The 14007-nt window shown below is 45.5% G+C and overlaps 4 protein-coding genes; 2 read left to right on the plus strand and 2 right to left on the minus strand.

Annotated features, from left to right (window-relative positions):
* Positions 1-3276: 3276 nt before the first annotated feature.
* On the minus strand, positions 3277-5618 carry GSTUM_00003895001 (uncharacterized protein). XM_002835083.2 has 7 exons: positions 5005-5618; positions 4870-4940; positions 4775-4797; positions 4644-4702; positions 4469-4584; positions 4309-4413; positions 3277-4210 (listed from the first exon to the last, which is right to left on the minus strand). The coding sequence occupies exons 1-7, from the start codon at positions 5042-5044 to the stop codon at positions 3812-3814; spliced, it is 813 nt and encodes a 270-aa protein (XP_002835129.1). The 5' UTR covers positions 5045-5618; the 3' UTR covers positions 3277-3811.
* Positions 5619-5947: 329 nt separating this feature from the next.
* On the plus strand, positions 5948-8232 carry GSTUM_00003896001 (uncharacterized protein). XM_002835084.2 has 6 exons: positions 5948-6170; positions 6227-6467; positions 6545-6634; positions 6729-6789; positions 6839-7217; positions 7283-8232. The coding sequence occupies exons 1-6, from the start codon at positions 6086-6088 to the stop codon at positions 7402-7404; spliced, it is 978 nt and encodes a 325-aa protein (XP_002835130.1). The 5' UTR covers positions 5948-6085; the 3' UTR covers positions 7405-8232.
* Positions 8233-10238: 2006 nt separating this feature from the next.
* On the plus strand, positions 10239-11961 carry GSTUM_00003897001 (uncharacterized protein). XM_002835085.2 has 2 exons: positions 10239-10589; positions 10751-11961. The coding sequence occupies exons 1-2, from the start codon at positions 10532-10534 to the stop codon at positions 11578-11580; spliced, it is 888 nt and encodes a 295-aa protein (XP_002835131.1). The 5' UTR covers positions 10239-10531; the 3' UTR covers positions 11581-11961.
* A 7-nt stretch (positions 11962-11968) lies between these two features.
* On the minus strand, positions 11969-13429 carry GSTUM_00003898001 (uncharacterized protein). XM_002835086.2 has 2 exons: positions 12925-13429; positions 11969-12826 (listed from the first exon to the last, which is right to left on the minus strand). The coding sequence occupies exons 1-2, from the start codon at positions 13024-13026 to the stop codon at positions 12134-12136; spliced, it is 795 nt and encodes a 264-aa protein (XP_002835132.1). The 5' UTR covers positions 13027-13429; the 3' UTR covers positions 11969-12133.
* Positions 13430-14007: the final 578 nt, after the last annotated feature.

The raw sequence follows: 14007 nt of genomic DNA on the forward strand, positions 1-14007 counted from the left end.
ATTTCCATAAAGTATTTCATGGGAAAGAAAATGTACAAGATGGTAGATCATAACTTTCTGGTGTGAAGCAATGATATAATAATCTGTTTGACATGTGTCATAATCTATCATACACTATACACTCATTAAACAGGTATATATCAGGAGTTCAAGAACTTCAAGCCAGAGCTAGTCAGGTACAATACTATACAAATATTATGACAGATTATAGGCGACTGCAGTACTAACCTTTTATCAGAGAAAGAAGACCTTTTCATATAGCAGAAACAAATAAAGGCCAACTGCCCACTCGAGATACAGGAAATAATTCTAAAAAGCATCTATAAGGCCATACAGAACAAGCTAGAGCAGGTTCACAGGATGCAGCATGACCAGCACAAAGAATGTGCCCACCATTGGCAGGCCCTAAAAATAGAGCTTGTAATTTGAGTATATAATTGGACATCGGAACAGCCTGTCCCACAACTGACCAACTAGCCCTTTTTGGCCCTGAAATGACATGGTTTAAATGTAAAATTATTGACAGGAAATGGATACTTCTTTTGATTACAGACAGATGTTAATTGCCTACACCCTGGTATTTCTTGAATTGGATTCTGCAGGCCCAAATTATTCACTCCAGCCAACTCTTGACCTGATGAATGATAGCCCCTTAAGCCCTTCCATATCCAGTTGAAACTCACTCAGCCTTAAGGTATCTTAGGAAGTCCAGGAGTCTTAGATGTAGTTTTCTCATAGTCAACCAAACTGACTTTAAGGAGTGGGAGTTGCAATAGATTAGAGGTGTGGGGAGGAGCATGTAGGAGTCATGTAAAGATAAACAATAATAGAATCCATTTTTTGAACTCTGAAGTCATGAAATAGCCTTTTGCATAAGAAATACTATAGGCAACATCAGGCATGGAAACAACAGAAGAAAGTATTGTCACAAAGACTACAAGCTATAGATACTATCAGGAATCATGTGTCACACCTGTAAGGACATCCTAAGGATATTAGAATATGAGATACCAGCATCTAGGTAATACAACAATACTGGAGCCAAACTAGGACATATTATGTCAATGTCCTGGTGGGGAGAGTAGTGAGTAGGTAGAATCTAGATGAAACAGGAGGACACTATATGATGCCCAGCTGACCAGGTAAGAGTTGTGTTATCCTCAGTGGATGGGACAATTACTGGTATTACTAGAACATCAGGGAAAAAGTCAGCTTAAGATAGGGAGAGGGAGGCAGAAAAGGGTGACAATAGGAGTACAGGGCCAGGGATCAACTATTGTCAAAGAACAGTTGTGAAGGATAGGATGTTGTCAGGTGGTGAGACTTTAAGATCAGACATAGTCAGGATATACGGGATACAGAGGTAGGTATCAGGACAGCGTGAGAATATAGAGATATATACAATCCAAATTAGGATATAACATGTGTGCAACATCATGTCCTGGTTAATATTGAGTCTTCTGAGCATTTCATATGTGAGATGGGCCTGACACATAGGACACAGGTAATAGTTTTTGCCAATATTACTTTTGCCGTTGCATCTATAACAGTGTTAGGAATACCAGGATCCGATACTTAGGAAACACCCTATGTAGGGTAACCCCACTTGGAATCAGAATCTCAGGTCTCCAACACCCTACTCTGGTCCACTTATGGGGCCTGCAGGTCCTCATACATATCCATCTCAGTTACATAGCTCAATTGAAATATCACATGACTCTTCACCAAAGGTCACATATTCATCTCCTGTTGTCGTCAAAGTTATATCTTGTATTGAGTTATTTTTTACCAATACTTCTTACAACTGCAAGGCTCACTACACAACAACCAAGTGCCTCCAAATGAAGGATTATGATTCTATCCTATAGGTGTGCTTCTCCTCTACACAAAGGAAATTACTGGATAAGAATCTATAGGTTGGATCCAAAGATATTGAGCTTTGAAGTTGGCAACTTAAGATGGTTGCATATGCAACTTCTTGGAGTCATCTAGAGCAACTAAGGATTGCCTACAGAGAGATTATCTGACAATCCAGTAGAATATCTTCCTGCGAATAAGTAGGAAGTTCTCCGGAAGATATCTGTGTATTGGGTATGGAGTTATAGAGGTTTTGAAGTCAGGTAAACTAGGAAGTTTGCAATTGCCACTACCTCTGCAGATACAACCTGCAGATGAAACTAATCATTTCATCAATAACAGACAATTGGGACCAACTCAGTTTGACTTGAGAACTAGGCCATAAGTCTAAAGACTCTGATGATTGGATAATTACTATTGGGAACAACATGGTTCTTGGTTAGCAATATTATAATTACTGAAGACGGTGTGGTGGTTTTCAGGGTCTCCAGGTGTTCACACCTTTTGAAGAATACCCAATGTTGCAAGTTATTGTTAGAGACAAACATAATTATATAATAGATAGATGTAGTCTGCGAATACTCAGACATGGAATATAAACATCGAAGTGTCTCCCAAGCTTTTAGACATCTTCAAGCAATGGAGAAGAGATCTTAACAAGATAATATTGTCTTCAAAATTCTACTCTATTTCACCCAGTTTACTTCACTCTTAGTAAGGCATAAATGAAACAAGTGTAATTTGAGCCTTCCTAGACAATCTCCGTCTACAGAGATGAATCTTGGTTGACCTAGACAACTCTAAAGTCTATCAGGTTGTCTCCGCCTAACAAACAGCCACACTTTTTGTGAGCAAAATGATCCCAGCTCTCGTCTCCCTGAACAATATTTGATGAGGCAGAAGTGGCGGTAAGCGGAGGGGGCGGTGAGGGTGAGGAACTCTTGTTGCAAGAATATTGTGCCGGCAGTCAGTTGGGTGTCCAAATAATCCCAATAGACTACCATGTGTCCTGTGTTCGCCGATTCTTGGATGTCCTGATAAGCTTTGATTGAAAATCCCCATCCCCACACACGTCGAAGCTTCTAGCTGTTTTGCCAGAGTAGGTAGATGAACACCTGTGGTAACAAAAGACACTTCCTATGATACTGCCCCGGGATTAGTGTTAGTAGAGCGGTCCGCCGGTAGGTGTAACAGTTCCTACGGTATCATACAACATCCAGGTAGCGCAAATGTTCAACACAATACGAGCAGTCTATACGTGCCGGTTCGATATCGAACTGTACTCGTACGGTACTCGTACAGTGCCGTAGGCTATGTTCCGAAGGGAAACCAAAACCAAAAAATGCCGTGATTGGGTGTACAACCACTCACTTTCTTTAGATACCACAGTGGATTGCCCCAACCATGGCATAATTCGGGTAGGCGGCATCGTCAATTTATTCTATGCTCGAAATTAAAAAATACCGATACCTTCGGGGTTTCCTTCCATTTGACCTTTTTCGTCAAAGACCAAAGTTGTATCGAATCGTGTTATGGGAGCAGGAAAAAAAGAAATGGAGACAGGAGACAAAGACAATAACTAATGAAGATAGGCAGAAACTGGACAAATGAAATAAAATGTTGCCAAAGGGCAAGTGAAGGGACACTCGTTACTAACTTAACCCACCTCAATCACCCCCACTGCCCATAAAATAGCGGCCGCACCTGGGAGCAAGACGAGAATCATCCTATAAGAGGACACATGCACATGGGGTGACAGATGTCGGGAAAAACAGAAAGCAAGAATCGAGAAATCTCCCGGGAGTATTGTAGAGTACAGAGAAAGGGGAAAAAAATAAACATGGCCAGTAATACCATAATCCCACACGATCCAGCACGTTACGCCTCATCAGGTATACAAAGGAAATATCGGAAAATGATAGGCGGTTAGGCTAAGTCCCATACCTTGGACGGGTTAAAAGAATAAATATGCTAGCAAGAATGCGGCCAAGCACATAGCTGCGCAGGCCTGCACGGAGATACCTTCTGGGGGATGGGGGGTGAGGCCCAAACCAATATTTCCTTCTGCGATACGTTCATTGGGGCCTGATGCCATAGTAGCGCTTGCCTCTTTATGAACACTCTGCTCTTGGAGCTGCTGCTGCAGCTTCGCGATAGTAGCCTGTGCCTCAGCTAACTTGATGGACATATCAAGACCACCCACAGCTCTACTCTGAACTGGCGCGTTGTATTCAGCAACCTTGGGTTCCGGCTTGGGAATTGGGACCGACTCTGCAGATTGATTGGTGGATGGACCTTCGTGTTGTGTTGGAGCGGGATCAGAGTATGGTGGAGGGGATTGGTGAGGTTCAAACTGCCGTGTAAACATCAGTTACGCTATTATCATGCCTTCTCACCGGTTTCTTTTTCTCCTAAGAATTTGGGAATGCGCAGGGAATTATATCGACCCACCGGAACGTCGCCATTGGGCGCAGACAATTCACCTGGTTGCAAGAATACTACACGAATTTTCTTCTCCTGGATGGCCGACTTCTCATTTTTTTCAACGTGTGACCACTGGGGGGTGTCAGAAACGGAGGTCAATTTAAGCTATTCCACAAAGGAAACTCACAATTTGCCCAACGGTGTTGTATTCCTTATCCGCAGTGATTGCGACAGATTGAACTAAGAATTTATCGCGGCATTTGTAATCGGCGGGGGGATCTTCCTTCATTGCTTGCAATAGGACTAAATAGGGCGTAAGAAATAATGGAAATCCTAGGTCTATCTGGAAGGATCCTCAGTACCTTGGACTTCAACTTGTTTACCAACTTCTATACGGCCAGAATTAGGTCGAACACAGTACCTAACCAAGGTTAGTACATAATATACAGTAGGCTCAACACTGCCGAGTGATGTGGGCCTAAATAGTACTCACTGCTTTGGAGCTGTAGTTTTGACCTAAAAGGCACAGATTCACTTTCTTAGTAAAAATGCAAGACCTTCAAGCGAGAAGTATGAGGTTCGACGAACCTTGAAAGCGACAGGGTCATAGTTGGAGTTCCTGATATGAAGTGTTTGAATGACTTCGTGGTTGAACGGGCCTAAATTGAAAGCCGTTAGCTGGTGCATAAGGCTGCAGCCTAAACCGAGAATATTGAAGCTCACGTTCAAATCCTAGTTCGGTGGGGTCAAGTTCAATGCTCATGATTACTCGGCTTTGTGTGGGGTTTGGAGGGAAGAGAAGAAGAGAGAGGAAGAAAGAAATAAAGAAAGAATCTATGTTCAGTCGAAAGCGGGACGGGATGGAGAAGGATGATCTAAGGACACTAGTTGTAGTGGACGCTAAGTCAGCGGTGGGGATGGGTGGTGATGGTGATGGGTGATGATGATGGAAGATGAAGTTGGTAAAGAAAGTGACAGGTGGTGGGGGTGTAAAGCTGGAGGTGCAGTGGTGGGTTGTTGTCCAAGGGGTTGTTTGGGGAGATGTTTTGGAGGAGGTGGAGGATGAAGCGGGAGAAGAGGAATACTTGTGAGGTCAGAGTAGTGGTGGTGGTGGCCTGGGAGGATTTGGCTGTCTGGATTCTTAGTCCTGCTACGGTACTTCTTTTCCTCCCCTTATTTTTTTTTCCCTTCCTTTTTCCTGGCTAGTTGGTTTTTCACCCTCTTCTGCTTGTATAGTCCTTTTTCTTTTTCTTTTTCTTTCTTCATTCTCTTCTGCTTTAGTCCTTTTTACGCCTTCTCTATCCGTCGATTTACCGTACTTAAGTGGTTCAGTGTCGGTAGCTGTCTTGTCCTGACCTGAGTGGGTAGCTTCCTGCGTGTCGTGCTTTCAAATCGTTGCAGAGTGTATCCTAAAGTGCCAGCCAATCCACTGCACCGCCACGTTATATCTCCTCAGTACTAGCCACATCCTGATTGGTTGTGAACATCACACGAGCCGCCACACCTTACCCCAAAAAGTATGGACCCCGCCTGTGACGTCGCACGCCCTCGTTGCTCTTTCTGCTCCCAACCCCAGCTGTATCGGTAGTCTAGTCTACCTGTAGCACAGTCAACCGCTACCTCCACTACCCCCCCTCCTCTTCTTCCACATCCACACCCCCACCAACACATACTCTCTGTGCCGTATCGACGTTGCCAGGTATCCTTCATTTTCCATTCCTCCTACATTGCATTCTTACCTCCGTGCACTTTACCAGATAAAAAAAAATAAAAATAAACGCCGTACACTTTCCCTTCTCGAACAATGGGTCAAACAGACTATGACCTGCTTATCGAAATGGGTTTCAATCCTGAGCGAGCAACACTCGCACTGAAAAAGACTGGTGGTCGTAGGTGGTCTAGATTTCTGTCAAAAGGCTATTTGTCTCGCTGACCTTGACTGTAGTTCAGGATGCCCTGACCTGGCTTGAGAATAACGAAGAGATACCCATAGAACAGCTCAAAGGCTCGGCTGATCAACTACTCGATCCCGGTTTATCTTCTGTCCCCACCGGTAGCGGTGGAGATGATGACTACGATGGTGATGAAAAGCCTGAAATACCTGGTACCGCTGCTAGTATCAAATGTTCCGAGTGTGGAAAGCTGTTTTCGGATTCAGTTCGCGCGGAATACCACGCTACAAGAACGTGAGTCGGGATTAAGGCAGATCCTTCCAGTTGTCATGGGGTCCAATTACTATACACATTACTGAAAGTTGGAACAGCCAACATACAGAGTTCGAGGAATCTACGGAAATCATTCAACCCCTTACAGAGGAGGAAAAGGTTGCGAAGCTTCGGGAACTTCGAGAAAGGTAATCTGAACCTTGAAAGAAAAAAGCAAAAAAAGAGGCTCGCTGTTTGTAGTAACTCTATATTAATATTATTTTTTTTCTTCTTCGCGATAAGATTGACCGAGAAGAGAGCCGCACAAGCCCAGAAAGACCGCGAAGAAGCGAAGAAAAATGAGGTGAGGGTTTTGAATAAACTCAGGTTTTTTTTTTTGCTAACTTTGCTAGCTGATTCGTCGCAAAAAGGGACAGGAATCCGAGAAGATTAAAGAGGAGTTAAAGAAAAAAGAACAACTCAAGGAAGTCGAGAAGCGCAAACGGGAGAAGCAAGAGGAGCTTGCTGCTAAGGAAAGGGTTCGTCAACAGATAAAGGAAACTCAAGAGGCTAGAAGAAGACAAGCAGAGAAAGAGAGAGCGGCTCGAGAGGGTAAAATGGTAGAGGAACCAGCGGCTGCGGCACCGAAGCCAGTTCCTCCCAGAGCTGCTACCGCTCATTCAGAAACCCGTTTGCAATTGCGTTTACCCACTAGCCAACCGCCGTTGATTAAGACCTTTCCTGCTGAAACCACACTCTTCGAAGTAGCACAAACTGTCAAAGAAGAGAGGGGTGATTATCTCTATCCAATCCCCTACGTTGTTTTACGACAACTAATATAGTCACCATCACCATAGGATTCGATGCCTCTTCCTTCACGATGACATTTCCCCGAAAAGTATACCATCAAGGAATCGACTTTGGCATGACACTTAAGGAAGCTGGGATGGTCCCATCCTGTGCGCTACTTGTTAATTAGTTGTGAAGGCGATGCCGCCTTGAGTCGAATGATATCCCTTCTGGTGGTGTAATCTTTAAGAAAAAAGAAAAAAATGATGGAACTCTAGAAAATTTGAGGGTACATTCTCCTGTAGTTCCGAATACTAATCAGAAGTTCTGCATAGGGTCTCAAGGCTCACCGGACGGTCTTCCTCCTCGGAACCTAACATACTGGCATCTCGAGCAATAACCTTATAGCAATGCCGATCAACGGTTAAGCAACACTTCAGAAAATATGTATACAAAATATTTGCAACTTGTCTATGGGAGTAGGTGGGTAAAAGTGTAGTCGAGGGTGGCTTCCCGTGGCCCATCGTCAGGTGACCTGAGTGTGATATTCAAATACGCCAGACTAGTTTGCGATTCGTATGCAGGTGATATGTAGGGATCCTACGTGGTCCTGTCATGAAATGCGCTAGGGAATGCCATATATAGATTTTATGGAAGATCACTTTAAAAACTGGAAGGGTCCATCGCTAGTAGTATCGATGAGGGGAAACAAAGGCCTGTTTATTGGAATTTATGAGAGTCACTCAGTGAGGAAAGGAGGATCAGAGTGTTTTCGACACTTCATGCATTCGGACGCTGGCCAGGAGTTGTGGCATGACGGGACCTCTGCCACGCGTTTTCTCTGATCAGAGAAAGAAAGTGGATGGGTCCAATGAAGGTAGAATGGAAGGTTTATGATTCCAGTTTCTATCCACTGCCCATAATTGTCCCATATTAATGGGAAAAAAGAAAAAAAAAACCCATATACTAAGTTCTTGGGAGGACCTAAACTGGGAGACAAGTGATCGATCGAACCTCACTGAAGCTCGGTAGAGTAGCATAGAATACCGTTGTATGAGGTCTACATACCGATTAAAAACACGGTGTTTCGATTTGCGATATTCACGGGTAGTTTACCTGGCTGGCGGGGCGGGTGGGGACCATAGTGTTTAATATCGATACTCCCGAGAAATCTGGCCTTCATTGATGACCTTCAATTGCGCTCTTGATTTCCTGTTAGCTGGCATTGAGAAAGCGTGGCTCTTACTTGGGGCAGCAAGTGAACTGAAAAAGAGGAGGGAGGATGAAAGGATATCATCAGCATTTGTGTTGTATTGGCAAGGTTCTGCATGCAATGGTTCAATGCGGAGCCAATGAGCTTCTCATGATGCACATAGTAGTATGCAGCGTTGCGGTAACATTTATTTTTCGAATCTCCAAGAGATATTTGCCAGGTAGCCTATTAGCAAGGGCTGTGTGTGAAGATTCGGAGGGGAATAGGGGAGCATGGAAGAGTCCGAGCCTGGACTGTCCAGCTGATGCAGCAAGTTGGCTGACTACCCATCGCGGCAAGCATTGAAGTGCTATTTATCGCACTCTACTCGAGTCAGCGCACCCAGCGAGCGTCGCACTTGCCATACAACAACGGCAGCAGCAGGTCACTCAGCCAGATTCGAATATCTATTTTATCGATCGCTACAGTGCTACAAGAACAGTGCATAAACCACTTAGATTTCTTCACCTCGTTACTTCAGTAATTGAATTGTGCAGGAACAAAAAACCTTAATATCAAGCCAATGCTACGGTCTACCGCATCACATGGAACTCGAACACATATTCAAGGGGAAACCAGGCCCACCAGACACTGGACCTAGTTGAGGATGGATCCTGGGTACGTGGAGTTTTGGGAGGGCTACGGTAGGGGACCGTAGGAGTACCGGTACTGGTATCATAGACAGAGCTGGTAGTATTATAGTATACGCACGGCTCAGTACGAGTAGTTTATGCTGACATGATACCATCCACCATCCATCGATGTCGTGACAAGAGGGAAATTTTTAGGAATGATTGGCCGCAGAGGGGAGACAGGCGGGTGGAACGTAGGAGATTTTTTTCCTCCTTCTTTTCTTTTTTCTTTTTCTTACCGGGGTTGCGATTATGGTATATACCGGTATATAAAAATTGCCGGGAAGCTTGAGAAAGTGCGAGACGGAGGGGTTTCTTTGGCCACGGTGCTGGATGGCCGGCCATAGAGGAAGTTGGAGGGATGGATAGGGTATGTTAGTATTATGGCGGTGTTGGTGGTAGGTGCAATGTGTGTGCGCGGGTGGTTTTGTGGCTCTAGATATCGTAGACTGATTGTTGGCTGGATATTTATGGGATGCGTACTGGGCAGTACGAGTAATGTACAGATAGTCTACATAGAGCGGTTGTTTATCGCACAGTATGGTACATGGTGTTGATGTATTGTTGCCAAATTTTTCAATTTTTCAATTTTTTGGGGGGGGTTGACTGGCAAAATGAATCCTTGGTCAACGATTTGGTCTGGGAAGTAGACGGTATCATGGTTTTTGTGTGAATGTTGGGCGTTGGGTGCTAGGCGATTACAGTACCGTACAGGTATTTGTTTATCCCTTCGCTTCTTATGATTGTTGCACTGTACGTGTCGCGGTAAGTGCTTTGCTTACTGTGAAGGGAAAAAAGCCCTCCCATCGAGAGGCCCTGAAGACGAAGGTGGGAAAAAATGAATAAAAACAATAAAGATAATAATTATTATACGAGTGGGGGCTCACAGTATTCTACTATACTAGTACGGGTATCATGTGGTAAATGGCGATACGGTGGCATAGGGTACCGTACCGGTACAGTACTGTACAAGTACTCGTACTGTACGGTCGTCTTCCCATGCACCACCCTGCTTCCATCCAGTGTCATACATTGTAAGGAGGTTTTTTTTCGCACTTACGTTGGTAAGCCCACCCCATACAGTACGAGTACAGTACATTCATTCCATCCGTCTTTTACACCCATCCATCCATTCGTCCACCCACTTCTATCATATCCCTCCCTTTTTTTTTTCCCTCTTAATCCTATTCCCCAGTTGGCTCGCCTTACACCGCCTGGCCACTGCGTGTTTCCTCTTTTTCTGCCCTCAACCCCTTCTCCCTCTCTCCCTCTCCCTTTCCTTCTCCCCCTCTTCAACTCCTTTGCTCTCTCATCTTCCCCCTCCTCATACTTTATCCACCTCCCCACACCCAGCGTCACACAACCTGGAAGTAATTTAAACTTCCCGTTTCACAGTTACATTTACTGGTCTACTAGCATTCATGAGCACCATCATGGATCCTCTTCACCTTCACCCTCCGTCGGCCCCTCGACTCTCGCCTCCCCGCATGGGTAAGCTAGTTTCCCCCTCTTGTTCTGTTAAGATTGCTTCCTCTCCTTTGTCCTCTTTCTTGTCCTCGCTTTTGGAACATATAGGTGCTTTGTCGAGCGTTTGTATTGGAGCTCCTTGTTTGGGTGTTTGATTTTGGAACTTCAGCTGATGGTTCTCCCAGGAGGGAGGAAGAGAAAGGCGGACGATGACGGGCGGCCTGACGATAACGGATATCCCGAGGACGAGCAAATGAATACTTCCCCGTCTCATTCTCCGCATACGTATAACCGCCCAACTCATTCTCAGAACCGAATCAAGAGGCAACGCAATAATGTTACTGGTCGCCCACTCCCATTGTCTCGTCTACTCGAAACCGTCGATGTGAATGCTCTCAAGTCGATCCTGCAGGTTATGTGCGATCGGCATCCCGAGCTCACGGCGGAAGTTTCTTCGCTTGTTCCTCAACCTACCGTCTCTTCCGCTCTCTCGACTTTGAACAATTATGAAGTGTCTGTAAGGTCTGCGTTTCCCTATGGCGGAAGTTCTACCGGCGGTTATGCATACGATCGGGTCCGCCCTGCTCTCATGGAACTTCTCAATGCACTGTCCGATTATACACCTCATTTTCTCCCTCCAAACGAGGCCCAGGCGTCTACCAGCTTAGCTTTCCTCGACGAAGCTACCAATATCATTCATCGCTTACCTACTTGGGATAATCCCGTTCACAACCATTCGAAGAATATGGCGTACGAAGAAATCGCAAAGGCATGGGTTTTGGTTGTTCAGGAGGCAGCTAAGCGTGGTGCTGGGATTGGACTCCACACTGGGGGGTGGGATACGAAGCTTGGGAAGCACGTTGAGCAGTCGGAGGGAAGAATGCAGGTAGCCTTGACCCAAATGAGGCAGTCAGTAGGCTGGATGGGGGATTTAGGAAACGGGCAGAGGCGCATAGGCGGACTGGGATTTAACATGCATTCCACTGGGGTTCAGGTTCCTGTTCGCAGCTGGTAAATAGTACTCACAACCTGGGAAGCTGTCTTTTTCTCTTTTCCAGCGTAATGGGGAGTTTTAATTATCCGCCTTGTTTTTCATCACTATTTGGGAAACTATAATCCCTTTTGTGTTTCTGCCTTTTATTCCTATGCTGTCCCTCTGTTTTCAACATTTCTTTATCTTTCTGCAACGATTTCCTGCATTCATGCCTCATGCCCGATTCTTTTTTTCTTTGCACGTATTTGCTTTACTTCCTTTGTCGTTTATCCATCAAGTTATCTCATTGACTCGAGGTCTTCATTGTACGTACTAGTAGCTTTGTCTGGAGATAGACTGTGTGGATGCATTTATGTCACTAACAGTATTTTTGTACATTGGAAATGCAGCCTATCATGTCAATATTTATGGTTCATGAATCGTGGTTCAATTGTGAAAAGTGAAAAATAGGTGTAAGGTAGGCATGTAGCAGATGCAAGAGAGTGTATTGGATCATCGAATAAAGATGCCTAATGAGCGGTGAGGCACGATTCGAATACAGTAAAGCGCTGCAGCAGCGTACAAAACAAATTTTCTACAATAGAACCTGTGAAGCGATACTAAACACCCAAGCTGGATCCTGCCACCCCATGTCCTCGTCTCTAAGCCTTCTTTGCTCCCTCAACTTTTCTTCGTCAATGGTATCAAACTTGACACTCTGACTTCTAAAACTCGCCTTCTCAGCCAATGCCTCTTCCTCGTACCCATCGAGACTTTCGTCGTCCTCGGCATCATCCTCGGCAAACACGGTCCATCCAATCATCCTATCGACAAACTGGCCCAATCCAAATCCCTTGGGGATGTCAATCTCCTCCTCCTCCCCTTCCTTCTGCTCGTCCGCTTTGTCGTCTAATTGGTCGAAGTAACCATTGCCACGCTCCAACGCTTCCAATTCTTCAGACATGTACCCTCCATTGCTGTATACTCTCGATGGCCTCCTCCTAGGTGTTGTTATTCCAGTGGTAGTAGCAGCGAAGGAGTCAGGAATTTCATCGTCGTCACCATCTTTAACCAGACTGGTGCTGCTCGCGCGGGAGACTAGCCACGACTGACCCTTAAACTCCCGGGTCTCGGACGTCAAAGCTGCCCCAGTTCTCTGTAGCCATTCAGTAGAATTACTACGGTGCGATAGTTGTGACGAGGACTTCGATTTTGGCAAATCAATGTAGGAACTCTTCCGGGACGAGAAAGAGTGACTTCTGCTCAATATTCCTGGAGTGGTGGGCGCCTGCGTTTTTGTGTTTTTTTGCCCACCGCATTAGCCAATTCCTTCGGTTGGTGATCAAAGGGCAGGTTTAGTAGCAGCATGGCATAGTGAGATCATACCGATAGGCCCTGGATATAACTCCCCTCCCTACCCCTCCGTTCCTTCCTGCAGAAGTCCTGCTCTGTGATGACGGCGCCTGACGTTAGCGGGGATAAGGACATCTGGCTGAAGTTGATGTTTCCCGTAGATTTGCGCGAGTGCCGACTGCTGTGCGCTATGGAGGACAGTGGGGACACGGCCAGGTCAGCCATTATCTCTGCGACTGTCTTGTCTGTTGCTAGCCGGAGAAGTATGATCTCTGATTCTCACCAGCCCGGGGCAATCGATGATGGTGATGGTGATGGAGGCGGTATCGTAGTGGCAATGGTGATGGCGGGCACGAAACCTGGTTTCGGACGGGTACCGGTACTTTGAATTGAAGCTCAGCGGTTGGCGTTGCTAAGGCATAGTTCTATTTCTTCTCTTTTCCTATTATCCCCCCTTAGGGCGTGGATGCACATCGGTATCTCTTCTCGGGTAACGACTATCATATGGGGATTATGGATAGAGAGGCATGAAACTTGGTTTTTTTTTTTTTTTTTGCTAGCGATAGCGTAATGCGAGGGGTTATGTAGCTTTTTGGGATTTTATACATACAGACTGGTGGGGGTTTACGCCCGGTGTATCATACGAGTGCCAGGAAAGAATGTTTCGTACAACCTGAAGATAGGTTCCGTCTACGTTAGAACTACTCCAAGTCCCTGGTCTGCTATTTCCCCTCCCCCTACCTTGTGCTTCCCTTTTAGGCAGGAGGTTTGGGGTCAAAACACCATCCAACCCTCATGATCCTCTCTCCAGTGCTGAACTTTGGGGCTTCAAAGGCCTGGACACCAATCTTTCTTGTAGGATTACGACTACAATACTAATTCTAGTGATCGAGGCTTCTGGCCTCTGCTGTTAGGTCATGGCTTCAAAGACCTATCCCCCCACGCACCCTAGTGGCATTCTCGCCTCCACAGCTATGAAGAGTTTCTACGTTTCTCACTACTATGTATCCTCCTTGACTCATTAGAATGATACCAGTACTAGGCTAGGATTCCTAATAAAACATAGTTGGTATTATGCTGTCGCAGGTCACTAACTATATAGCCAGATGGCTATGA

The sequence above is a fragment of the Tuber melanosporum genome, assembly GCF_000151645.1.
Source record: "Tuber melanosporum whole genome shotgun sequence assembly, scaffold_1, strain Mel28".
Classification (NCBI taxonomy): domain Eukaryota; kingdom Fungi; phylum Ascomycota; class Pezizomycetes; order Pezizales; family Tuberaceae; genus Tuber; species Tuber melanosporum.

Coding starts and splice junctions, on each gene's coding strand:
- GSTUM_00003896001 (XM_002835084.2), top strand. CDS start 6,086: ATGGGTCAAACAGACTATGACCTGCTTATCGAAATGGGTTTCAATCCT. Junction 6,635..6,728: donor CTTCGGGAACTTCGAGAAAG/GTAATCTGAACC, acceptor CTTCGCGATAAG/ATTGACCGAGAAGAGAGCCG. Junction 6,790..6,838: donor AAGAAGCGAAGAAAAATGAG/GTGAGGGTTTTG, acceptor TAACTTTGCTAG/CTGATTCGTCGCAAAAAGGG.
- GSTUM_00003897001 (XM_002835085.2), top strand. CDS start 10,532: ATGGATCCTCTTCACCTTCACCCTCCGTCGGCCCCTCGACTCTCGCCT. Junction 10,590..10,750: donor ACTCTCGCCTCCCCGCATGG/GTAAGCTAGTTT, acceptor TGGTTCTCCCAG/GAGGGAGGAAGAGAAAGGCG.
- GSTUM_00003898001 (XM_002835086.2), bottom strand. CDS start 13,026: ATGTCCTTATCCCCGCTAACGTCAGGCGCCGTCATCACAGAGCAGGAC. Junction 12,827..12,924: donor GTTATATCCAGGGCCTATCG/GTATGATCTCAC, acceptor ACAAAAACGCAG/GCGCCCACCACTCCAGGAAT.
- GSTUM_00003895001 (XM_002835083.2), bottom strand. CDS start 5,044: ATGAGCATTGAACTTGACCCCACCGAACTAGGATTTGAAC. Junction 4,798..4,869: donor ATGACCCTGTCGCTTTCAAG/GTTCGTCGAACC, acceptor TGTGCCTTTTAG/GTCAAAACTACAGCTCCAAA. Junction 4,703..4,774: donor AAAACTACAGCTCCAAAGCA/GTGAGTACTATT, acceptor AACCTTGGTTAG/GTACTGTGTTCGACCTAATT.